Source organism: Glycine soja, chromosome 6 (genome assembly GCF_004193775.1).
Source record: "Glycine soja cultivar W05 chromosome 6, ASM419377v2, whole genome shotgun sequence".
NCBI lineage: Eukaryota > Viridiplantae > Streptophyta > Magnoliopsida > Fabales > Fabaceae > Glycine > Glycine soja.
The window spans coordinates 15,811,941-15,838,500 of record NC_041007.1 but is presented as its reverse complement, the minus strand read 5'-3'; the positions used below and the strand labels follow the sequence as shown (position 1 = coordinate 15,838,500).

At 33.0% G+C, this 26,560-nt stretch overlaps 3 protein-coding genes across 4 annotated transcripts; all 3 read left to right on the top strand.

Annotated features, from left to right (window-relative positions):
* The first annotated feature begins 415 nt into the window (after positions 1–415).
* LOC114416457 (E3 ubiquitin-protein ligase SIS3-like) lies at positions 416–5,973 on the top strand. Its single transcript, XM_028381326.1, has 10 exons — positions 416–745; positions 836–874; positions 1,038–1,104; positions 1,254–1,327; positions 2,016–2,154; positions 2,239–2,331; positions 2,542–2,607; positions 4,115–4,231; positions 4,543–4,656; positions 5,352–5,973. The coding sequence occupies exons 1-10, from the start codon at positions 717–719 to the stop codon at positions 5,748–5,750; spliced, it is 1,137 nt and encodes a 378-aa protein (XP_028237127.1). The 5' UTR covers positions 416–716; the 3' UTR covers positions 5,751–5,973.
* A 4,228-nt stretch (positions 5,974–10,201) lies between these two features.
* Positions 10,202–16,577, top strand: LOC114416456 (protein EXECUTER 2, chloroplastic-like). Its single transcript, XM_028381325.1, has 11 exons — positions 10,202–10,598; positions 11,553–11,669; positions 11,765–11,830; positions 12,978–13,084; positions 13,160–13,241; positions 13,616–14,302; positions 14,390–14,516; positions 14,606–14,775; positions 14,873–14,947; positions 15,834–15,926; positions 16,071–16,577. Exons 1-11 carry the CDS (start codon positions 10,320–10,322, stop codon positions 16,170–16,172), a joined length of 1,905 nt encoding a protein of 634 aa, XP_028237126.1. The 5' UTR covers positions 10,202–10,319; the 3' UTR covers positions 16,173–16,577.
* Positions 16,578–18,790: 2,213 nt separating this feature from the next.
* LOC114416454 (CASP-like protein 4A3) lies at positions 18,791–20,903 on the top strand. Of its 2 annotated transcripts, XM_028381324.1 has the most exons (4): positions 18,791–19,446; positions 19,674–19,809; positions 20,125–20,179; positions 20,436–20,831. In XM_028381324.1, exons 1-4 carry the CDS (start codon positions 18,986–18,988, stop codon positions 20,486–20,488), a joined length of 705 nt encoding a protein of 234 aa, XP_028237125.1. In that variant the 5' UTR covers positions 18,791–18,985; the 3' UTR covers positions 20,489–20,831. The 2 variants fall into 2 exon arrangements, with proteins under 2 accessions (XP_028237125.1, XP_028237124.1); XM_028381323.1 differs by lacking the exon at positions 20,125–20,179 and having other exon boundaries at positions 18,801–19,446; positions 20,436–20,903.
* Positions 20,904–26,560: the final 5,657 nt, after the last annotated feature.

Genomic DNA, 26,560 nt, shown 5'->3' with positions numbered 1-26,560 from the left:
TTTATGTAAAACCAAATTCATATTATTTCATACATTAATTATTTCTAAAATAAAAATACTCCTAATTAAATAATAAAGAGAGAAATTAGGTTAATATGTATTTACAAGAGAAAAAAACATTAATAACAATAATACTTTTAAAAAAGTATAAATTTATTGTCATCAATTACAATAATTATTTTTTCTTAATCTTGATAAATCATGTAACTAATTAATTATTTCTTAAAGAAAAAATAATTAAATAAAAATATATAAAAAATAATTAATACGTTTAAAATTATAAAATAATTTTATTAAAAATGATTTTTTTTTCAAAAAATAGATACATATGTGTAATTTTTCTTTTTTTTTTAATCTCTTACATTATTCATTACTCAATAAAATTTTTCTTTGATCTCTTACATTATTCTAATTTTTCACCTTAGGAATCTCTTTTTCCTCACCTTCCCTTCATTACCCAATAAAATCGTAGAAATCCAATCCAATCTCTGATGAACAATCAACCAAGAAAACAGTGAGCACAGTTCAGTTGCACACACCTTCTCTGTGCTTCTTCTTCTTCGATGTTCAATTACAATAACACCAACTCGTTTCATGAAACACCCCACTCCAATTTCGCCCTTTCACAGTCACAACACCCATGCATTGTCCACTGTCACATAGCCGCGATCACAGGATACGACACCGTTTCGGTCTAGGGTTTACCCTCCACCACTATGGCCATCAGAGGCGTCAATTTCAAATGGTTTGTGTCAAATCTCAATCTTTCTTCCTTCATTGTTTTTCAAGCATCCAATTTTGTCCCAATTTGACATGCAAATCACGCTGCTCGCAGGTTCGATGGCCTTTTCTTGTCCATGCTCGCCACCAGCATGTATACTTCGAAATTTCACCTTCTATTGGATTCTCCTAGTTTTCCTATGGTTCATTGATTCATCTACATTCTCAATTTCCGTGAGAGAAAAAAATTATTAATTAAATAAATAAATCTGTTGCTCATTGATGAGTGTGTTTTCTTTGACCATTTTGACTTGTAGAGCTATTGTGGCAATTAATTGGAAGCGGTACCAATCTTGTACTCACCCTTTGCACATATGGACTGTGGTGGGTAATTTATTTTTATTTTTATTTTTAATTGTTTAGATTGCTATTTTTCTTTTCTTGATAAGATATAAAGTTTGACTCACAGATTATGATTTATTATTATTATTATTATTATTATTATTATTATTATTATTTATTTCTATGTTCAGGTTGACTATGCTGCTGTTTTCACTTTCCGGCTTTTGATGTTTGTTGATAACGGGCTTGCTTCGGGAATGGGCTTGTAAGACCTTTCAATCTTTTACTAACTTTTGAGGCTGTTATTGTTTTCTTGGAATGCTTCCAAATTGAATAGAGATGTGTGAGTTAATATAGGAAGCCCGGGTGAAATTAGAGTTTGATGAATTGATGATATAAGACGACTCATCGTATTTCAGTATTTTCATGTTGTAACTAAGAAGATTCTTATACACTCCATAATCATGTGGCATCAACTTATAAATTGTTGGTGGTATAAATCTACATGATACTGTTGTGGCTGTGTTTAATATATGGATATTGTATAGCACTTATTACACTAGTGAAAGGTTGTTGAGGCAGTGTAGTCGTTTGCTTGAATTACATTGGGCAGCACAGCACTTATGGCATTACTTAGGTTAAAACTGTACTCTCACCTGAAGTGGACAGGAGAATTTCTTGAAAATATAGTCCTCTCAGCTGAGATTTCGTGAAAACTCATTGTTCATGTGTAAAATTCTGAAATATGAAGTTTCCAGAGTTCATTTCTCTGAAATTTACTTTACTTGATTGCCAAGTGTCAACACTTGAGTTCAAGATCATTCATGTCACAACTGACTTCTTTGATTGCATTAATTAAAACTTCAAGAAATGGTTCTGGTACTTTAGTAATTTTTCAAATCTCATTACTGATTCAGTTGTTTTTATTTTCCACTATTTTTCTATGTTTCTAGAGATTTTGGGTGGCCGCAGAGATATGCTCGTTTCTGTGGAAGAGTAGTTGTACTTTCAATTCTTGCATTGCTTCTCTATCCATTTCTTTGGGCTTGGACAATAGTTGGTACCCTGTGGTTCAGCAACACTAAAATCTGCGTATGTTTCGTTTGTTGAAATCCTCAATGGTACTTTTGACTTTGTAAACAAGTTTATGATGCTTACTCCAAAAATTATGTACAGTTGCCTGGAGGGGGTCAGAAATGGGGCTTCCTTATCTGGTTACTTTTTAGCTACTGTGGACTCCTTTGTATTGCTTGCTTGGCAATGGGGAAGGTTTGTGGTGCTCTGTTCTTATCCATTGGATGTTTTTATGACTTTTTTTTCATTTCCCACGACACAAACTTTTTCTTTTCTGCATGTGGTGCTTTTCTTGTTTATGAATGACCTATCAACTGCACATGTCTGGAGAAAAATATTCTCCTTCATTGTTTCTTATCTCTACTTCTGTTCTGTTTTCATTTTGGTTTTTTTAATTATTTGCAGTGGTTGAAACGAAGACAAGCACGTATGTTAGGCGCTCAAGAGGGTATCCCGGTATCCGCATTTGGGGTAAGTTCTATCTTTACTGTGTTTTTATGTTAGAGTGTTAGTTAATAACACATGGAATCTCCATCTTTTCATGGCATGGTACCCCTATGTTTAGCATCATACAGGGGGTATTTCTAAGTGATATCCCGAATGGCATGGAATGTATTTCCCTTCCTCTTTTGTCCCTATGAAAAGGAAAGGACAATAAAGGATTGTATTATTTTGTATTTCTTGAATCTGCAGTTGAGTTTTGTATTGCTAGTATTTGTTAAAGTTCAAAATAACTTGAGCTATGATGAGTCTATGATGCTTTAATCACATTTAGTTTTTTCTTGTGTTGATTTCAGAATCATGGAGTAATTTTGTTCTTATGAGCTTAATTATTCTGGCAATGACGAAATTCAGAAGCTGTCCCTTCCCTTTGAAGACTTCTTAGTTCTTACTAACATTTTAGATTCTTTTGTTTTATGTAAATTTTCCATATAATATACTTAATAGAACTTGTTGCAACTTATTGATTCTAGATTCCTAGTGAATTGTGTTTTCTTTCGCTGTCAGATTTATGGTTGGCTGTCCTGTTAGCTGTCCTTATTTTTTGTTATAATGCACTCTATGTTGCTGAGGCACAGCACCTTGTTATGTTGTAACAAAGTTGTAAACTAACGAGGTGCATAAAATTTTATTATAAATCTCATTATCTCATGCAAACTCAATATCCTCCACAAATTTTGTGGGATTACCTTCAAGCTATGAAGACAGTATGGTGCTGCTGCCATGTTCTTTCTTGAGGTTTGAGGGAATACCTTTTTCTTATGGTGTTCATCATTTTAAAAATGTTGCATATACAGGATTCATGTTTATCCTTAGCAATCTAAGAGGGTGTTTCTTTTTTTTTTCTTTCATGTTTTTATTTTCAGTTGATCACTTGATATGTTATCTGTTGGAAAAATCACCTAAATTGTGGTCATCCCAAGATAGAGTGAGTGTGTTGAAAGTCTCACATGGCGGGTAGTTGTGGGCAAAAGGGGACATGTTGAAGTTCAACATCGACTATAAATAGTGCCGAGATAAACTATATAAGTAGGGAGCAGTCCTCACCTTACAAGCTGGTTTTGTAAGATTGAATTAGGGCCAAATTCACATTCTGACATGATATCAAAGCCTATCCTAGATGGATCCTTGTGTCTGGCACGGTCTAGGACGTGGGCAAAAGGGAACATGTTGAAGTCCCACATCGACTAAAGATAGTGCTGAGATAAATTATATAAGTGGGAAGCAATCCTCACCTTACAAGCCGGTTTTGTCGGGTTGAGTTAGGCTCATAACTCACTTTCTAACAATTATAATTAGTAATTACTGCAATGTTTTCATATTCTTTCCAATTGTCAAAATATTGTGAAGGGAATAGCGAAAATGTTCATATTTCAGAATTTCAGTGTATTGCAAACTCAATAAACTGAAAATGAAACAAAGCCAAACACTCCCCTATTGTTTGGTATTGATAACAACTGCTGTTATTTTTTGTTAGGTTCTAATTGAAATGATCCGAGTACCTGATTGGGCATTTGAAGCTGCAGGTCAAGAAACAAGGAGCATGGCCCAAGATGCTGCATATCATCCTGGACTTTACCTAACTCCAGCCCAGGTTATTTTATCTTATATTTCTTGATGCCTTGATCACATGTTGAAAATCATGTAAAGAAGCAATAAATGCTATTCTGTGCCAAGCTGAATGATATTTATTATCACATGCAGTAGTTAATGAAATCTGTTGCTTGGTTTGTCTGATGAATTATTCATACCAATACCTTGTGTTTTTGAATAATGTGTTGGTAGGATTATTTGGGCAATATGTTTATATGATATCCCTTTATGTATACATATTTCTGGTACATATACTTTTTGTATATTTATCGTCGGTTTGACTTCTGATAGCTAGGTTTGCTTTCTGAGCAGAGAGAAGCGGTTGAAGCTTTAATTCAGGAACTCTCATCGTTCAGGTTGACTGCTGTTCCTACTAATTGCAGTGAATGCCTCATCTGCTTAGAAGAGTTCCATGTAGGAAATCAGGTATACTTTTTGTTCCATCTGAGTACCTATGCTGCTTTATTGAGCAATAGGAAAAAAAATATTAATATACATACTACATATTCCGTCAGTCGCATTGCTTTTAATTAATTCTGAAGATTCTCATCTTTAAGTTCTGGCTATCTCTAGCGAATTACACATGCCCTATACTTTTAGAGTGTGTTTGGATGGAGAAATTTAAAATTTTGAAAAATTTTAAATTCTAAGAATTTTAAATACTTTAATTGAAATTCTTTTATTTTCAAAATTTTGTGTTTGAATAAAAAAAAACTAAAATAATGAGGATGAAAAAAATGAATGAAAAACAAAAGAAAAGATATGGTTGGTGTGCTAGTTATACGTGTTCCTCTATGCTCACATCTGATCGATATTTTAGGAGCTCAGACGGTATTTTTTGAAGAAAACTGTAAGAAGAGAATTTTAATTTCTCACTTTTTAGAAAGAAATTGAAATTCCAGATTTTTAGTTGTTTAAAATTCTGTTTTAAAATTCCAAATTTTAAATTTTTTATAAAAAGCATCCAAACAATAAATTCTAAATTACAGAAATTTAAATTCTCTAATAAATTACTTTCCTCAATTAAAATTCTCTATCCAAACGCACTTTTAATGAAATTGTGATGCAATATATACCATTAGGAGCAATTGAAAATTAGTTCTTACCTTAATGTGGTGCAGGTCCGTGGCCTGCCCTGTGCTCACAATTTTCATGTTGAATGCATTGATGAGTGGCTTCGGCTTAATGTGAATTGTCCTCGGTGCCGTTGCTCAGTATTTCCTAACCTTGATCTTAGTGCTCTGTCCAATATCCGTTCTGAGTCTGAACAATCTTCTGCCACTGCTGTGACAAGCAGAGATATGACAGGCCAAACTTCTAGTCAGAGTTACCTTCTGAGATTACAGGGGCATCTCCACCCAGTTTGTGTTGACATTGCTGGGCCAGCTGGTGAGACAGATAATGCTTTGGAAAATGCTGAAAATGGTGTTGTACCTGTTGTGACTCTAAATATGTCAACTACAGATCGGGCCGCTTCTGGTGAACACATGCCTGTTACTCTTTCCTCTTCACAAAATTAGATTGCTTCTCAACTTCTGTTATATTCCTAACCCCTCCGTGAGAAGTTGCAGGGTACATATCAGTATCCAGCCATTGCCTGAAGCTTTATATATGATGTACTTTCTAACATGAAAATTTCTGGACTGATTCATAAAGAAATGGATCAGCTCCTTTTTTTTCTGAGGGATCTTGTAGAAATAAGACTTAAAGGGTGAAAATATACCTTTTTTACTTAGCTAAGAATTGTATTTTTTTTCGTACCCCATTGCCCGGAGGCTCTTCGCTATGCGAAGGTATGGGGGAGGGATGTTGTACGCAGCCTTACCCTTGCATATGCAAAGAGGCTGTTTCCGGATTCGAACCCATGACCAACAAGTCACCAAGGCACAACTTTACCGCTGCACCAGGGCTCGCCCTCTAGCTAAGAATTGTATATTGAATATTTTTTCCTACCCTTGTTTTTACCTGGGGTAAGAATTCCTTTAGTTTTTCATGTCTTGAAAGGTGGGGTCAATAACTTGATACAACGACAAAGCCTCTCAGTAGGTGAGATCGGTTACATGAATGACACAACGTCATTCGACATTAAAAACCAAAGTTTCAGTATATCCAAATAAAAATACACATTTGTTTTTCTCTTTCGTTATCACGCTTTGGCATCACATTTTGCTTTGTGCATGTTACAATCTTCTGTTGTAGTGAAATATCAGTTTAGTACAATTTTACCTTCTGAGCCGTGGGATTCTTAGTTAAATCAAATCTGACATCCCTAAAGTTTTCACATGAAAAGTATCTTCAAATATACTTCGGTATGATGTCGACCGATTTGCTAGGAACTTTGGGTGCACCCATAGATTTGCAAGAAACATGATCAGTTTCTCAAAGTCGGGGTGTATTCTACGTGAGTTTGTGATTGTGACTCTAATACTCTTTTTTACTTCTAACGTTTGAGCTGGCTCTTTCGTAGCCCTGTGGCAACTCGGGATCTTCAACTTTTGGAATTATTGTGATCACTGATAATTTTCAATGCATGAAATATTCCACTTGTGGTTTTAAGGGTTATAAACACTCCACATGGAACTTCGATATGTGCACATTGGATTACGTGGTGGAAAACACTGTGCAGTGGCTGGTTAAATATTTTTAGACAGTGACGGGCAAGGACACCTGCTGAGTAATGAGATTAGGTCATTAGTAATGGATAAACAACTGCGAAGTTAACAGATTCAGTACGCATAAGTGGATAGAATTATTACTCTAATGAAAATTATTGACAACTTTGAGGGTAAAGGAAAAGGAGTGGGAGGAAATAAACGTCATGAAAAATAATCAATGAAACGAGAAGATATAAGATAGGTGAAAAATATGAAGTGAATAAATTATGATGAGAAATGTTAGTACTGTACTCTTAAATTTTAAACTTTTTTAATTATTGGTTAATATTAATTAAAAATTAAAATATTATAAAGTTGTGTATATTTCCCCTTACTTAACAACTCCCTCACAATTGTATTTTTTTTTATCAATTTTAATTGATAATATAGAACGTATCGGGAGTAGTGTCTTGCTAAGACTCTTAATCGAGAATTCATGATTGATTTTTTTCTGCTTACACATGTTTGTTTTTTTGGTGGTTGGCCTCAAACATATGCTTACATGAATAGCGAAGTAAATCTGATGGCCATCACAAACTCAACCAAAAAAAAGGATTTGAATGTTTTGGACTATCATAGGGGTGGGTGTTCATGGGTATTAGTCATTTGCGAACCCAAATTAATTTAAATCGATCTAATTAGTTTGGGTTGTGTCATTTATGTATTTGGATCAAAACCGAATTGAATCGATCAAAATCGATTATGTATGGGTTAGATTATGGGTTTAAATTTATAGATCCGATCAAAATTGAACCAAACCGATCAAAACTGTTCAAAAATTTTAGAGTTGTTTTGTTTGGCTTTAAATACTACTAATATTAGGACTCCAAGTGTTAGAACTGCAAGTGTTGGGACTACTGATGTTGAAACTTCTTATGATATTACTTTTAGGTACATTGGTATTTGTTTCAGTTTTTTTTTTCTTCATATTTCTATCATATTTATAATATTAATAGATCATACTTTCTTCATTTGTTTCAGCAAATCTGGCTGCAACAAATTTGGTTGCAGTAAATCTGGCTACAACAAATCTTATTGTAGAAAATAGTTGTTATTCAGACTATTATAATAAATCTCGTTAAAGAATATTTTACTTTAACTTGTATTAGTCTATTTTAGAATATTATGTTTATGGTATTAAATGAATCAATTTGACTACTTTGAGACATTTGATAATATTGTGTTAATTCTATTGGATATTTGGATGAATCATAATATAAAATAGTAGTTCTAAGAAAAAAAATATCAAATTTAAATGGATAACTCGTTGGCCCGAATCGAATCAAATCGTTCATGAATAGATTGGGTTGGGTTTAAAAAAAATTGTGAAAATTGAATTGAACCAAACCAATCAAATTTGATTGGGTTGGGTCTTAAATTTGGTCAAAACCGGCTCGAATCGACCCATGAACACCCGTATCCAAACATATACACTTGGGGAGTTGAATCCCACACCCCATACCTAAATCTTACACCTTTCAACCACTTTTGAAATCACTAAATTACCCTTAATGAATAACACCCCCAACCCTAACACTTCCTTCCTTTAGAAACCTACCCTAACACTTCCTTCCCCCTGACGACAACACCTCCCACCTGCAACGATGCGTCTCCCTCCAATGATTCCCACAATGGATTGAACCATCTCGTGATGGCAGCACCTCCCATCCGCCTGTAGCCTCCTTGTCACCATTCAAGGTAAGTAAGTTCCTTTCGTCTCTTTTGGCATAAGGTGGGGGTTGGGTTCTGGTTTTGGTGGCGGGTTAGGTTCTGGTAGGAAAGGTCTATAGGTGTCCGAACAATGTGTTTTGAAACACTTGTTTTGGAATAGGTGTTCTGGAACGCCCATTCCATAATAGGTATTTCAAAACAGGTGTTCTGGAATAACTATTCCGGAACAACTATTCTAGAACACCTGTTCCAAAACACCTATTTTCGGAAGCCATTTAACTATTTTTTAGAATGGTCGTTTTGGAAGCTACAAGTGCACTCCAGAACAAGCTTTCTGGAACGATTTTGCTTTCAAAAAAGGTATTCTGGAAAATGGTTTCCTAAACGGCCATTCCGGAAGCAAAAGAAGTCGTTCTGAAAACATGTTCACAACGTGAATAAGAAGCATTGAAACTTACTTGGCGTGGAGAGTTGGAGGAGGAGAGGGACTTCTGCGCTAGAACCTTTGATGAAAGCGAGAAGAAGATTTGAGTTGGAGAAGAAGAGAAGAACTGGAAAGCAGGATGTGCTGCGAGAAGAAGAGAAGAACGAACGGAATGGTGCATAACTGCTATAGGAGAAAGAAAATGAAGAAGGGGAAAAAAATAAAAAGGGTAGGTTGGAGGTTTTTTTTAAAATGGGAGAGGCAAGATACACTTTGGGAGGTGCAAGATTCAAGTCCCATACACTTAATTGGTGTGTGGTATGTTTTTACTAATTAAAACAAATTAGTTACTATTTTTATATCACTCAAAAAGAAAAGAATAGAGATAATCAAACTAACTAAGAGCATATGAAATACCTATTGCATTTGCAAATAAACAGGACACAATTAGGAAGGGCAAGAATCCCACTTAATTTAAGAATTTGCTTATCAGTTACCTTCTTTCAAAGTGTGATTGAATTAAAGGAGAGTTATTGGTCTCTATTTGTAATACCTTTAATTTGATTAAGAGCTAAAAAAATAATTATCACTATCATTAAAAATGATAGAAGTGTTTATGAATTAAATTTGATTGATTTTGAAGGAAAAATCATCATATTCAATCACTTTAGTTTTAATTATATTTTTATTTTTCCTAAAAAATAATAAATAAATATACATAATAATTTAAAATATCAAATATTTTATTTAAATGTCATTATATAATTATACCTATGCATCCTAACTCAATAAGTTAGAAAAAATTGATCTTTAATTATTTTTTATAAATAAATATAAATTATATGATAATTTTACAAATATATAAGAAATAAAAAATATAAATATGAATGATATGATCAAATTACGAATAAAAATATAGATATATTTGCAAGTTCCATTTGGATGGAATTGATTTTAAAAATTAAATCCAAAATCCAATAATAAATTTCAATTTTTTTCAAATATTTTATTTACTTCATCTTTGATTTATTTAGATTAATTTTTTCTATTTTCATTGGATTACATCGATTTCTTAAAAAATAGAAACAAAAGTAGGTTATTTGATGAACTCAACAAATTGAATTAAAATATTAAATTCAATCTCTATTAATTTGAGTTTAAAAATCATCCAACCGCAGTGGACATGTTATAAAAACAAATTGCAGAGTTTCCTGTATTTGTTGAGTAATTTACAAACACGAACCATCGATCCACATGGTATATAAATAAAAACAAAAAGAAAAACTTATCAGCATCCACTCGGCAGCTGCAGCTCCTCCTTTCTTCTTCCAATTCCAAACATGGTGGTGGCCCAAGCCATCTCCATCGCAATCTCCACCACCGCCACCAGAACCCCCTCTTGCTGCTTCCATTTCAACACCAAGAAACCTTCCCTTTTGGGCCTGGCCCACTCTCCCCAGCCCAATCTTTCAATCTCCGCCCCAAGGAACCGCAACAACACCCACTGTTGCCGCTGCACCCTAAATTCCGACCACACCTCTCTTACCTGGGATTGGAACCGATGGTGCCGCCATTTCTCCCAAATCGAACAGGCCGAAAACTTCGCCTCTGTCCTCAAGGTACATCAATAATTATAATAATATGATTTAATATATTTATTTCCCAAATTTTTGGTATTCAGTCTCAATAATCACTCATATTTTTACCAAGGGTCTAGCTCAGGTACTTGAGAGGTAGTTGAGCAGCGTGTCTCAGTTGTTGTAAATTCTCCCTTAGTTGTCTTCAATTCCTATAGATAAAAAGAAATAATCACTCATATATGAAAATAAAATAAATCTAACTTCCTTCATATGTTAAAATTAGTGTATGCGTTTAGTTACCTGTTTGAGTCCCTACATATGCATATACTTTTGTGAAGTGCTAGCAATACACTTCTACTAACACATGATTGACTGAAATTTATTGGAAACTACTCAATCATGAAAGAGAGAAGAGTCAATAAATATGACGTTAGACCCACAATTTTTTTGTAATTTCCAATAAATTTCAACCAATAAAGAAAATGTGTTCAAAAGAGTGTGACATAGAGTGTGTCGCTAGTATTTTTCTATACTTTTTTGGCAAATGCTAACTAGTGTCCTTAGGGCATTGGTTAAGCCATTAAGGAACTAAAAAAAGATATTTTTATTGGGATATGCAAAATTGCATTGTCCATGACTTTTTACGCTCTCCTTTGATTTTCACAATAAATATTCTTTTTTTAGTTCCTCAACCGATGTCCTAAGAACACTAGTTAGCAAAACCCATACGTTTTAATCCATTTTAATCTGGCATGGACTAAAACGGATTAACAGGTGTACACGTAGGGAGTAAAATGACTTAAAAAGTGTATGTATAGAGACTAAAATGGGTGGTTTTTTGATGTAGATACTAATATGTAAAGATTATGTAGGTACAGCGACTAAAATGGGTGTATATTAGCTCTCATTTAACTTAGTCTAAAGCTGATTTTAATGTATGTTTATATGGAAATAGGTGATGCTTATGTAAATTGTGTTTGTGTGCTTGTGTAGTTTCAACTTGATGATGCTATTGAGAAGGAGGATTTTGAAGAAGCGGTTAAGTTGAAGAGGGCTCTAGTGGAAGCAACGTCCAAGGACACTGTTGCTGAAGTTATGGATCAGTTGAAGGCAAGAGCAGCACAATTTGTCTGAATTAGTTGATTTTATCTACATACGGTTTGGTTGGTACTTGATGTTAATCTTGTGGTTGCGTTATGTTGCAGAGTGCTATAGATGATGAACGATATCATGATGCATCAAGATTATGTAAATGCACTGGAAGTGGACTGGTATATTTCTTGGTTGCTCTACTTTGTGCTACCCCTTGTTCAAAATTACTTTTACAGTTTTTGATTATCACATATGGGGGTTCATTTTGTTTAGGTGTTTGGCTCAGATTTTTCTAGACTTATTTTATCCTCAAGAAGAGTTGAGCCAAACTTGCTTTTGGAAAAGTTATTGAAAAGAAAAGTAGTTTTCCTAATGAACAAAAGCCCAAAAAATAGAACTATTGTACGAGGAATTTTTTCTTCTATGTAGATGAGAAGCAAAGAGAAGTTAGAAGATGTAGCTTCATTCTTTTCTGTTATCCTAACCTAATTGGTTGGGAAAATCCTCCAATAAAAGAACACAGTTCAACTTGGCTTCCCAAACTTGTCTTCATCCATAGAGGAAGACAAGTATAATATCCACTGCACAACAACAATTTACAATATTTATTTCTCACATTGAGTTTATCAGATACTCATATGCCACATTTAAGTTACAACTCATTGTCTGGAGTGGGAGAGTATATGGAATTAAAAGTGTGCTTTGGAAGAGAAATTGGGAGTGATGTGGATTTAAAGTTTGTGTTCTTGAAGGAGTAAATAAAATAATTGATATGTTTGGAAGTAATTTGGTAACTGTCATCATTTGGGGGCTTTCCTTTGTTAGAAATCCACAGACAACATCCTGGAACTTCCAAACCAAAGAAATGCAACATGAGAAGTCTTACGTTACGCTTCAATAGAATGAATTTGGTAAGGGTAGAATACGCCCAATGGTCGATCGGAGTGGGAATGTAGTGTGGATAAGGTAAGGAAAGTGGCCGCTAGAGAGGAAGCCGGCCTATTAAGCGCAGCTAAGCTAATATGCGCCGGATAAAGCCAGGTGCCGGAGGTAAGCTCTATTCTATTCGGCCTGGAGCATTGATTCCCCATAACGAACAGGCTAGCTCTATCTCTCAATTGCCTATCCTGTGCTCAACATACTTATAACTAAGAAAAGGTTTTATAAAGTTTATATATTTAATAGGAAAGAAATAACCCTATCTGGAAAACAAAATAGTGGTTGTGATTTTTGAGTAATGATTTTGTTACTGATTGATGGCCTCTTCTTGATATTGTGAATCATACTCTCATATTGTTTGATGACCATTTTTACCTTTATGTTCAGGTGGGTTGGTGGGTAGGGTACCCAAAAGCCTCTGATGACCCCTTTGGTAGAATTATACATATAAGTCCTGGTATGGGTAGATTCATTGGCAAGAGTTACAGTCCAAGGTATGATTGTTCTATTTTATAGTTCACCCTTTGGTTATTTTATTGGGGTGTTCTGCTTATTTCTGTTTAATACAGACAGTTGATGAGAGCATCTACTGGGACTCCAATTTTTGAAATTTATGTGGTAAAAAATGCTGATGACACGTATCATATGCAGGTAATATTCAAATTTTCTAAATAAATTATTCTTGTTCATTTGTGACTTACCAATATGCTAGAGGAAAAAAAATCTTATTTCAAATGTTGATTCATGGATGGTTTTTTTATTGTTTTACTCTTATAGAAGGCCCACATATTTATCAGTAAAAGGCTTAATTTTAGGGGTACGATGCAAATATTATGTAAGGAAACTAAACATTAAATGAATTATAGAATGGGAACATCATTTTTGAGGTTTTGCTCAAGTTTATGAGTTTCAGTTGGCTTGTCTTTACTGAGTCTCTTGTCCCTAATATCTACTTGATTCTGAGTAGTTTGCTTTAGTAGTATGTGGGTATTGCTTATGATGTCATATTTGGCAAAATCTTATAGGTAGTGTATTTGCGACAAGCCAAAGGAAAGTCAAGGAGAAACCCTCAATCTGTACCTGCTAAAGGCCCATCCAAACCTGAGGTGGAGAATGCATCTGCAGTTGAGGTGCAGGAACCTGAAGAGAAGATTGAGAGAAATGATGAGAAAAACACTAATATCGAGGGAGTAACTGAGGAAGGCATTAAAAGTGTCATAAATTTTCTTAAAGAAAAAATTCCAGGATTGAAAATCAAAGTCATGAATGTTAGCGTTGAAGAGGAAGCAGCAGAAAACAATGATTCTATTAAGCAATTGATGGAGGAAGATAGCAATAAAACTGGCTCCAGTGAGAATCATGAAGAGGAAGTTAATAATCTTGATGAACCTGATGCGGTCACTCTAGAAAGAGATGGAGATGCCACAGAAGAAGAAAAGGATTTGGAAATGAAGCTTTTAATTGGTGGGGTTGTACACAACAATGAAGATACTCCTGTCAAGGATGAATTTATACGTCTTCCAGCTGAAATAAAAAATATGGAAAAGGATTCTTTTGTCTTTCATTTTGATTGTGGAAATGTAGATTATGGTATCAAAGAAGATAAAATTCCCAATATCAAAGTAGCAGCCCTAGCAGCACAAGGAGTCTCCGAGCTTATGCCTCCTGATGTTGCTAATGCATTTTGGAGTTCTGACAAAGTCTCTTCTAAGGTGAGATTGGGATAAGTAATATTTAAGCTTTATTAAAAAAAAACTAACCATGCATTTATATGTAGTTCTGACTGATGCTTCATGTAGATCTCCAAAAGCATGCGTGATATTGTCAGAGTTGCTATGAGTCAAGCACAGAAAAGAACTAAATTATCTGGGGATACAAATTTTAGCCGGATTATCTGTTCAAGAGGGGATTCTGATCCTTTTGATGGTGAGGTTGCTTATCCTTTTGTGTCAATGATGTTTTATGGAATTTAGGTAAAGAATTACTAAGAATTAATTGTGCTGGTTTAAATGTAGGACTCTATGTTGGTGCATTTGGCCCTTATGGCATGGAAATAGTGCATTTGAGGCGAAAATTTGGACATTGGAATGAAGTGGACAATGAAAACAAAACTTCAGATGTGGGATTCTTTGAATATGTAGAGGCTGTGAAGTTAACTGGGGATCTTAATGTTCCTGCTGGCCTGGTTTAAGCATTTTTAATTTCTTGATCCTTGTTAGTAAACTTCTATCAAGTTTATGTGTGAGCATGACAGGAAAGGAACTTTTTTTTTTGGTGTATAGGTGACATTCCGTGCTAAAATTGGCAGAGGCAATCGCATCACCAACCAAGGGATGTATCCTGATGATTTAGGAGTGGTAATGTTATAAGTGAATGTCTCTGTGTGTGTGGGTGCTTATTCATGTTGAAGAATGCTTGCTTTCAAAATTCACTTTAGCCCATCATGTTGGACCTTTTATATTATAACCTCACACCTGCTGGCCCACATAGCATTGTGTCCTGTTCAGGTCCTATTTTTTGCCACTGCAGTGCTCTATCCAGTGCCCACTATAACAATAATGTTAATTACTCAAATCTCCTTACTTCTTCAGTATTATTCAAATTATTCAAACAAATGTGACACCCACCTCCCTCACTTTCTATTGAATGTTTGTCTTGTATTAATACAAATGTCTTTTAAATTTTGTGAGTTTCCTTGACTTGTATTGTTATTTAGTTATGTCATGAATTTTACATATATTTTTTTTAAAAATTTGAGTATTTCTATTTTCTATGCATATAGTATAAATTTTTAATCTGTATATTAAATTTCTTATTAGTGACCTGCTTTAGTGAGGTTTGCCGCTAGTCATTGTTATCTGAGATAGATAACTGTGGGCTGCAATCACTGTGAACTGTATAATACCAAAGAAATAGAAGATAGTGGTGACTGTATAGGCTTTTTCGGGGAGAGGCAAAGGCTACTCTTAGCTATCTCTACACCTAGAAAAGGATTAGTTTGGTTGTTGGCTAAAGGATACCTCCAGGGTACACCCAGAAACATTTAAACTTTTTCTACAATTTCCTTGAGGTTGTTTGCTAATGCTTTTATATGTACTTGGTGTTTTTGAGACCCGTATGTTTTTTATTGGTTTGCATCCTTTCTTTGCTTGAGTTCTCTCATTTTAGTTTGCCATTTGGATCACTTTGGATTGTTCTGGAACCATGCAACTAATCGTAAATACTGCACTTATTTCCAAACAGGTTGCTAGTTATAAAGGCCAGGGGAGAATAGCTGACTATGGTTATCGAAATCCAAAATGGGTCGAGGGAGAACTGCTCCAACTTAACGGCAAGGTAATTTAGTTGTCAGACATGTAGCGTTTTTTTTTTTTTTCTTTTTCTCAATGTACTAGCATGATTATTGATCTCTATCAATAGACATTTTTTTGATAGAGTTTCTGTTGACATTTTTTTCTGTTCTGCTGTTGTCATATTCAGGGCATGGGACCATACATGAAAGGTGCAGATCTTGGTTTCCTTTATGTCGTTCCTGAGCAAAGTTTTCTTGTGTTGTTCCACCGGTTGAAACTACCCGAGTGAGCCATGGTTGATGGTACCCTAATCCTGTCTAATTTACTTTCTGATGCGGGGAAGAACACGAAGCATTCTTACACCAGCGATGAGATTGCTGTGTTACCTTTTTTTCTGAGTGGTAGTTTTACCCGACAGGCAGGCACTTGTTATTTTTCTAGCCCCTTCTACGAGTTTATTTTTTGTTGTTCCTTTTACCAATCTCTTTGCTATCTATCATCTTGTGTATATAAATTTTGCTGACCAGTAAAATAGTATGATAGGAACTCTGAAAGTACCATTAGGGATCTTTTATGTGCATGTTATGCCTCCTTGTTTGGACTTCTCGTTTGTGTTAGTCCCACTTAGTCTGCATGTATGAAAGGGAGTTATTAATAATTAAATTTAATAGTAAAGAACTTCAGATCTGTGGTACTTTATGCACAGATTTTTTTTTTCTTTTTTTTTTTTTATCGGTTCAATGTTAGTTGTTAATTTTTCGTTAGTAAGAAATTCAAATTCACTATCTTTCTCCTTTTTCTCTTCAATGATGTTAAGTTAATCTTATAATTCCAAATTTTGTTATTTTGTTACATAATTCCTCTTGAAAGAAAGGAAATAATGATGAAAAAAAGGATCATGCACAATGTCATTCAATCACAATTCTGTTTATTAATAATTATAAACTTTATGCTTCGTATGCCCTTATCATGAAGAATTATGGTCAAGGCATCGGCAGCTCAAAAGATGCCTGAAGCTAGATTTCTGAATAAACCTTATAGTGTTTTCGGTGACGTGTGGAGATTTAAAAGGTGTCCTGTGAGAAAGCAAGAGCACCATTATGTAACATGTTGCTTTCAATGGGTGTTTTTATAATGTTATTTGCTTGGCCTTAAGATGTTTGTACATGAATAAAATTGCATTAAAATGCTTAGTAGGAACCTTTCCAATCGACGCTGTGTTAAAGTCTGATGGAATTGTCTTTATTATTACACCAAAGTGAACGAAATCAAATTACTTTTATCCATTGGAAAAGGTTGTTTAGATTTTTAATCGGACCCGCTTGAATTTCCTTCGTTTATTCTTTAGAGTCGAGACTTAAATAACGCACTAGGAAAATAAGTCTTGTTAAGTCATGAAATCATTCACGCATTTTAATCTTATTTAATATTCTAAGGGAGCTTGTAAAGTATGTGTCCATGTTTAAATTTTATAATGCTATCTATGATTATGATGTATTTTAAGTTGGATCATGGGTGCATATATTCGTAAATTTTACAAACAAGGTTTTTTTAGGACTTTTATCCCGTGGCATGACATTACTTGTAACGAAATAGTTTAGCATTTGCATCTTGAATAAAAATAGTTTCATCTCTAACTGACATTAAAGTTTCTTTTTAGTAATTTGTCTAATAAAATAAGCCGTTAAATATTGGCATTGGATGTCGAAATGAAACTTTATTTTTAATTAAAGCGTAATATTAAAAGCAAAGTTTTACCTTTTAAGTATTATTCTCTTGAACAAAATATGAGGAATGGGAAAAAGATACACAAACAAAGTTTTCAATACTTGTATACTTGTTAAAAGAACTAGTAATAAAAAGTTTTTATTAGAAGCAGTAAAAAAAGGTTTTTTTATTTATTAGAAATCACACTAGAAATGCATTACAAATCATGGTGGAGTCTAATATTTTAAAAGAAATACTTTCTATTTATTACTTCTTAAATGGTGTCCTTTGAACACCTGTTAACATCTTTCTAATGTATAACAAAAAAATATGTCCCCTGAATATCAGTTTTTCATAGTGTGACTAAATTGAGCATCATTGATTTAACTTAATCGTAAATCTTAAGTCTAAATCCTTGAGAATACAACTTTGTAAAAAAGCGTCACTCTGTAATAATCTTATAGTAACACTCATTTATATTAGTTAGAAGGTCTTGTTAACCAGCCTCTAAGACATTGATTAAGTAATCTATATCAGCATTTGTTTGAGTTAAATACTGTACCTAATGAAACATCCAAGGTCAATCAAAAAATAAAAATCGAGCATCATTGTCACAGGTGTCGCTTCATTGCTGTCTGTGAAAAACTAACCCAATCTTTTCATCTGTCACATACTCACATGATTCTTTTTTTCAATTAAATGATTAATTAATATGCTTATTTATGTCTATATGAAGTGATTAAAATAAATGACTAAAACGAAGATCATCTTAATAGAAAAGAATTTTAAGAAAAATATATTTATTAATTTTTAACTACCAGTAATATCTTTAAGATCCTTAAAAAATTTCATAAATTCATAAATATATAATTACAAATTATTAAAATTTGCCTGGTTAATTAACCATCAATTATTATTTTTCTCTTTGGCATAACACAAAAGAGCACTACAAGAGACCACCAAACAACTAAATCAGCTGTGATGTGTTTCAAATCAGTTGTGATAGAGTAGTTTTAGTTTAATTGGAGGGATAACTTTATTAATTTATAATAATTATATTTGATTTAAATATTCTTAATTATGATAAAAAAAATACACATAGTTTTAAAAAATAAAAGCACTAGAAGAGTGAACTACGTGAAGCAATCGACGTGGCATGGTCTTGTACTAAGTAAGAAACAACAAGGAAACTAAGCCCATCGTTCTTCTGTTTTTTTCTTTTCACTTTCTTTCATTTTCCCACCACCCAAACAAACCTTTTCCTTTTCCATCTGTTTTCTCTTCGCCTTTATTGTTTTTTTTTCTTTCACTCTTGTTCCTTTTAAATTCCTCGCGACACAAACCAATGCAAACGGAAAACGCAGAATCGCAACTCACGAGAGTCACACCTCCGCCATGAACAAATCGCAGTCGAAGAACTCCGAGTCGTCGACTCAGTTCGACTCGCCGCACTGGGACGGCACCGAGTCGCCGGAAAAATCGCCGGAGAAGCGCGACAACTCCGTGGCCATCGTGACCGTTGGCAAGCTCAAGCAGTTCACACCGGAGAAGCGCGCGGAGCACCGGGAACCGCCGGAAAATCCGCCGTCGGCGGCGGTGGTGATGTTCAACGACCAGGCGGCGGAGGAGGATCAGAGGACGGCGGAAAAGGCGGTTCCGGCGGTCGGCGGAGGAGAACGGAGATCAAGGTCGGCGGCGGCGGCGGAGGGGTGGAAGACGGACGAGACGGTGAGCAAGGCGGCGCTGGGGTTCCGGCTGAGCGAGGTGGTGGTGTGTCTGATTTCGTTTTCTGTTATGGCCGCAGATAAGACGCAAGGTTGGAGTGGTGATTCATTTGATCGCTATAAAGAATATAGGTATTATTATCGTTAATTTCTGAAGTTTTGTTAAAATTTGCTTAGGTTGTGTTAAATTGTTAAATCAATATTTGGATGAATGACTTTTATTATATTTTTTTTTATCGATAAATGTTAAATTGTTAGAATGTTATAGAAGATCGAACAGTAACCTATATTTGAATGAATGATAATCGTAGAAATGTGCAAAGTTATTTATACATGGTGATGGTTATTTGATGTGGCAGGTATTGTTTATCTGTGAATATTATTGGATTTGCATACTCTGCATTACAAGCATGTGATTTGACATGCCAACTTGCCACGGGGAAACGCTTAATCAGTCACCACCTTCGCAACCACTTTGATTTCTTCATGGATCAGGCAAGTTGTTTGCACTTTGCTTTGCACCACTCTGTTTCTATGAGTATGTTACTAAATAGTCAAAACATGAGATTTTGCGAGCTTAATCAGTGATCTTGAGTTTAAATTTAGATGTACAATTAGGTTGAATACTCAAGGAGAATTTTGTCACTTATAATAATTTTACATGCTCGAGCAAAAGATTTCTCGTAAAGATTGCATAATGACATAAATATAATGTGCAATTTGAATTGTTTAACAACTAATATTACAATCTCAGTACTTGTCATTGATATCTTATTCGGTAGTATTGAAGGTGTCTTTCTGTTCTACCAGTACCCAAAAGTACTCACCAAAAAAAGGCTTAATATGACTGATGCAGCAATTTTAGGTACTGATTTAGTTATTTATTCAATTATTTATTATATGTAATAATAGATGACATTTAGGTCATGTTTGGTTTTCCATTTGAGGAAATTCAATTTTGTAGAAGCAAGACTAGGGTTTGCATTTAAGTGAAATTTAATGCTTTACTCTGATAGTTGTGTGTTTATCTGGAGATTTTGCACTAGAACAAGACTCAAACACCCCCGAAGCCTTTTTTCTTGTTGAAAATCATAACATCTTTGTGAAAAATTGATGTACAGGTTCTGGCATATCTTCTGATATCGTCATCATCGTCTGCAGCCACACGGGTTGAGGATTGGATATTGAATTGGGGGAAAGACGAGTTCACAGAAATGGCCACTGCTTCAATTGGAATGGCCTTCCTCGCTTTCGTTGCCTTTGCTATCAGCTCACTCATCTCTGGTTACACTCTATGCAACCGAAGCTCCATGTGAACCTCACACTTCCTAATTCCCCAGTTCTTACAACTTGTCTATCTATAGAGTTCTCTCTTGTTTCCCTTGTACTGTGACGTTACATGCCACTGGTTATGTCCTAACTAGTAGATAGGACTTTAAACCCAGAAACGAAGGCTTTAAAATAGTGACAATACTACATTCCAGTTTCCCCTATTTTATTTCTTTGGGGATTGTTTACCTGTTTGCTCATTATTACCGGAAAAAGAAACAAATAAACTTTACATCATTAAAGAAAAAGGATTAATTAAATTTTTAGTGCCTCATTTTTTTAAAATTCCATTCCATAAAAGAAAAACTTGGATCACGTTGAAGTAAAGGTCCCAATAGTCCCCAAAAACGTCAGACCACCAGATAATTGATAAGGAGATTTGAATTTTGAGTTATTTTTTGTTCATGAAAAATATGGGGTGGGTTAAGATGGTGCTTGAAAAATGAAAATTGTCTCGTTAAGTATTTGAAAGTTTTAGTTCATAGGTCAAATTGGTCTCTACAGTAACAGGCATGATTTGACATTAATAGGATGTTCTTGTGGCATGGTAAGTATTAAGGATTTTATGAGACAGTACTTCTTATTTGGGTCAAATTAGTATAGAGGTCCGAGGCAGTAATGCAGGGACGGTGGGAGTGGTTAGAAAGGCAAGACTGCAAGAAACACAGAAGAAGTTGGCCCTGTCAAATATCAAAAAATGAAGAAAAAAAATGTTAGAGGAGATATACTTCATCGTAATTCTTTATTAAAGAAAGATTATATTTATTTCATGCTTAAATAATTGAATTAATTTATTTTGATTAACTTTTTGTTTCTAACGCCTTAAAAGAACTTGAGAAAACATTTTCGATAATTATGCTGTTTTCACATGTTTTTTCTAGGACTCAACAAGGCTTAGGACGCACTCTATTGTTTTGAGGAAATGGGCTGAATGGATGTTAGTGACAAGGCGATTTAATGGGGGAATTTATATTGGCCCCTACCCAATTGCTAATGACCCCTTATCACTTTTTGAAAATGGGATAAAAAGACATTTTACCCCAATCTCTAATTTTCCCCGTACCTCACCAACTTTCGATTATAATGAAATCATGATTTTATTGTGTTGGAAACACATAATCATGATACCGTTATATTTTTTAAGCTGAAAAAATACTCAATGAAATCACGATTTTGTGTACAAAATCTGATACGCAATTGTAATTTTGTTGAGTATTTTGTATGTGGGATCGTGATTCTGTTGAGTATTTTGTAAGTACTTCGTATACAAAAACAAAAATATATTTTCATTGTAGTACAAGGGGTGCATATAGAGGGAACGTGATTTTGCATACAAAATACTCAACATTTATGTTTTATATTTTGTACGCAGAATCATGATTCTGTTGAATATTTTGTATGAAGAAACGTGTCTCCATCGTATATTTTGTACACATCCCCTATACTATAACCAAAACACGTTTGTTGTAGATTTTGTATGAAACTCTCATACTACAATGAAAATGTATTTTCATTGTTGTATACAAAGTATCATTGTAGATTTTGTTTGCACCTGCTACAGAACAACAAAAACATGTTTTTGTTGTAAATTTTATACGTGAATATATAATAGAACTATGATTATGTAAGAGAGACAATTTTTTTTAAAAAAAGAAAAAAGCACCCACATTGATAGAGGCCATAGCAATGAGGTTAGGACCAATAACAGCTCCCTTTAATGGGATGACTCAAAAGAGCTAAGGTTATGGACAGGAGTCGTCGTTTATGTTCTTTTGGGCCTTGGGATTTTTGTTTTTGGTAAATACCTTGGGATCGAACTGCATAGGGAAACTCAAAATTTTTAAATTATTCTTTTACTTAGAGTTTTGAGTTTTGGATATAATTTTTTTTAAAAGAGGAAACTCTCTCAAAGAATAAATTTTATGGCTTAATTGTATTTTTATCCTAATTTTTTAATTTTTGGCTAATTTTACTCTTAATATTTTAATTTGTCACATTTTATGCCAAATTTTAAAAAACTTGTGAATTTTACCTCTAGTAATTTTTTTTTATTAATAAACATAAAAATTGGAGGTAAAATTTGCCAAAAAAAATTGGGGATAAAAATTGTAATTATATTAGAAGTAAAATGACAAAGTAAAATCCATAAGTTTCTTAAAAATTGAGATAAAATACACCAAATTAATTTTTTGGGAGTAAAATTCACCAAAAATAAAAAAGTAAAAAGTAAAAAGTAAATAGTACAATTAGGCCAACAAACAATAATCAGTATTAATTCACCTTTTAGGAGTAACACATCTACCAAACAAGAGAAATCGTTTACGGTCATTATTGTTATTAGTTGAAAGAGAAACATTTCGTGCCTCTATTTTATTTTAAAAATAAACAAAAAAAAGAAGAAATAGTTAAAGAAAATAGTGATAATAATTTTTTTAAAGAAGTGACAGCAGTTACATTTTGAAAGTTTATGAAGAAAATAAAAATGATTATATATATATATATATATATATATATATATATATTAAAAGGGTAGTTTAGGAATAAGAAATGTGTACATTAAAAGGAATAATTTCCTTTATTAATAATTATAAATGATAGTTTTTTTTATGATGGTTTATTTAAGTTATTTGGTGAGATCAATGGTGGAAAACGCAATCATTTTTTTTTCCTATTTTATGAGTTAAAGAGTATTACTTAATTATCATTATTCAGGATTTTAGGGTAAATTTGAAAAAAAAATTGTGATGATATAGTTTGTTAGAAATTACTCTTGACTTTTAAGAAGAAGAAAAAACTAAAATAGACGTTTTTTTAAAATTTATCTATTTATCATAAAAATTCTAAACATATTCTCAAGTTAAGAAAAATATTATTTTTTCTTGTAAAACACACAATTTATTGGTTAATTTCGGAATCATGAAGAGAAAAGACCTAAGAAAAACAGAGAGCAAGGGAATTCAGGTTGATCCATAAAAGGTCTATTTTTATGAACAATAATTTAGAGTGACTCAAAATATTATCTTGAAACAATTTGAACCGTAAAAGAGAACAAAAACGAAATATTGTTCAACCATGATGATAGAGGAAGCATATATAATTAGCATCTGGACTCTCCCATGCTGATAGTTCTACCCCTACTGTCAAAAAGAGTAGTGTTTCCATCTACTCGTAGGTCCCAGCTTGAAGGCCTTTAATATATGATTGTTTCATTTAAGAATCACAATTTCTTGATTCTTTTTGCATTCTTCTTTTTATTCTGCATCCAAACATCTCCTTAAGTTTTAGAATTTTTTTCAAGTTATTTAATAATCGTAATCCTTGAAATAAATTATGATTTTGAGAACTATCAAAAACTCCTCAAATTATCAATACTAGCTTGAGCCTTTTATTTTTTGAAAATTGTTGCAATTACCTCAAACAAAATAATAAAAATGAAGAAATGGTATTAATTTGGTTAGGAAGAGGGAGGAGAGAAATTTAGAAAAAGGAAACGTAATTTTCATATGTTGTTATTTTTTACTCTTCTAAGTTTTGTTGTTACATAAATTCAGAAGTTATGTGATCAACTCAGACATTAAGAATGAACATGTTTGGCGAACTTTGATGTTGAGTGTTGCATGTCTCAATCTAACAACAACACGATGTTCTTTCTTTGCCAGTATATATATAGCTGGAACCTTGTAGGGTTTTGTCCCCTCATATATAGGCCAATCCACATGCAATATTAGACAACAACGATGACGACTAAAAGGTGGAGAATATTTTTTTAAAAAAATTAAAGTAAAAATTACAAATGAGATCAAAGTTAACTTAATTTGAAAATTTTATTAAAAAACTTTTTATTAAGAAAAATGGTTCTCTAAAAATATTTAAATAAAATTTTTTATTACTAGTAAAGTAGTAAGCAATGCATTAATACTTTATACATTCATTTAAAAAGAGGTTCATCTCAAGAAAACTGTAAATTAATTTATAATAAATTTAAATGTATCTTTATTTAATCCCTTAAAAGAATAAATAGAATAAAAATTATAAAATATTTTCAATGAAATATATATAAATTTAATTTTGATTTGATAGATCATCAAGCTGTCCCAAAAGTGCCTTAAAATGTAGGATCAATACGATGTCATGTCTAAATTATTATTATTTTTTAAAACATATATAATGTCAAAATTTAGGATCATTAAACTATTACAACTCATCTTCAAAAAAAAACTATTACAACTCACAAAAGATTAATAAATTATCACCATTAAAGTAATTCCATTATTAAAACGAGAGATTTTTTTATTAATGATAATAATAATTATTATTATAAAAAAACATAAAAATAATAAATAAAAATGGAAAATAAATAGAAAATGAAAAAAAAGTTTGATATCAACATTAATTATGAACATGAAATAATAAAAGAACCACAAAAAATGAAAGTGTGGCAAAAATATGATTTGAAATAATACTATAGCGGAAGCTGTGCAAAAAAAAAAAAAAAAAGATTTGAAATAATACTATAGCGGAAAAGGAAGTATCAATTCCCATTAAATCAACGTTCTGTATCTCCAACATCTTATTCCCTTTTTATTTGATTGATTTTTCCTTTCTACATTTAGCAATGGAATTCATTATTTACAAAAGGATATATTGAGAAATCCAGAACTCATTATAACGTGATAAAAGGATTATCAAAGTCTAGCTCTTTTTCTTTTTTTTTTTGCTGAGTTTTATCAAATTCTAGCTAAACTAACTTATTTTATAGTGAGAATGTAATTAATTATTATTTTTTGTTTTTAACTTTTGTAATGAAAAAAATTAATAATCATTTACAAAGACAGCACGTACAAGATATAAGTCTTTGTTAACTCGTTTTTTTAAAAGAAAAAAACTTGAAATTCCCATGTGCAACCAACAACAAAATCGAAGATAAAAAGGGCGTAATTGATGGATGATTTCATAAAATTGAATTTGATTGCTATTTTTTTTCTCCTTTTCCTTTCACACGTTAGCTTTCAATTTATGTTGAAAAGTCAACAAAAGTCCTACGTGAATTACTAATTAACACACCCTATAGTCTAGGTTGACAAAAGTCACACTGTTGCCATGTTCTGCAAACTTCTCGGCTACATGCAGAGTCATATTCTGAGTTTTTGTCAAAGGCCCTACCACACACACAAGCATCAATACAACGAAACCACCTTATTCAGAAACCCGTGGTTGCCATAATCAGTTGCAAATTCCATGTTGAAATGCAACTTGTTGATCAACAAATAGTTTAGATCCTTAAATGACATGTATCAAGTGGAAGGTAGCACGTTAACAAATAGAAAAGGACTTCACAATGCTAATAACCCTAGTGAAGAAAGATCATATACTCAGTTTAGAGATGCTTTCACGTACAGGGAAGCGAATAGAGCAATGCCTCTAATTGACTAATTGTATCAAGAAGAAAGAAGAAAGTAACAAGAATTAACAAGTCTTTAATTTGTACCTTCAAGAATCGCGCCATGAACAGAACATGGGTTATAATAAAAGACACCAGATATTGAAGTGTGATAATACATCGTATCAAACAAGATTCGACACAACAGCTAACCTATATTAGAGAATATATATACTAATACTAATTAAGTCATAAAACACCCAGAAAAATTAATTTCATGGCACATCATGCGAATAATCCGTTGTATACATTGCTATTCAAATCTTCAAGTGTTGTAGTATAGCAAAAATGAAATTTATTGAGACTTGGAAAGTAAATTTCATAACAAAAGCTTCCCAATCTCCTTAGATTGCGGGTGTAAAATGGATGTTTTGGATAAACATTTGAGTTAGATTAAATTAGATGGGTAAAAAATAAATCATTAGTACATTTATAATCGATATGTTAAGAAAATATATTGAAAAATTCAATGTGTCT

Bases quoted from the DNA above. Each gene is read 5' to 3' on its own strand.
- LOC114416457 (XM_028381326.1), top strand. From the start codon at position 717: ATGGCCATCAGAGGCGTCAATTTCAAATG. The intron at 1,328-2,015 runs GTAAGACCTTTC...CTATGTTTCTAG, and splicing joins CTTGCTTCGGGAATGGGCTT to AGATTTTGGGTGGCCGCAGA. The intron at 2,332-2,541 runs GTTTGTGGTGCT...AATTATTTGCAG, and splicing joins CTTGCTTGGCAATGGGGAAG to TGGTTGAAACGAAGACAAGC.
- LOC114416456 (XM_028381325.1), top strand. From the start codon at position 10,320: ATGGTGGTGGCCCAAGCCATCTCCATCGCAATCTCCACCACCGCCACC. The intron at 14,776-14,872 runs GTTTAAGCATTT...TTTGGTGTATAG, and splicing joins TTAATGTTCCTGCTGGCCTG to GTGACATTCCGTGCTAAAAT. The intron at 14,948-15,833 runs GTAATGTTATAA...ATTTCCAAACAG, and splicing joins ATCCTGATGATTTAGGAGTG to GTTGCTAGTTATAAAGGCCA.
- LOC114416454 (XM_028381323.1), top strand. From the start codon at position 18,986: ATGAACAAATCGCAGTCGAAGAACTCCGAGTCGTCGACTCAGTTCGAC. The intron at 19,447-19,673 runs GTATTATTATCG...TTGATGTGGCAG, and splicing joins GATCGCTATAAAGAATATAG to GTATTGTTTATCTGTGAATA. The intron at 19,810-20,435 runs GCAAGTTGTTTG...ATTGATGTACAG, and splicing joins TTGATTTCTTCATGGATCAG to GTTCTGGCATATCTTCTGAT.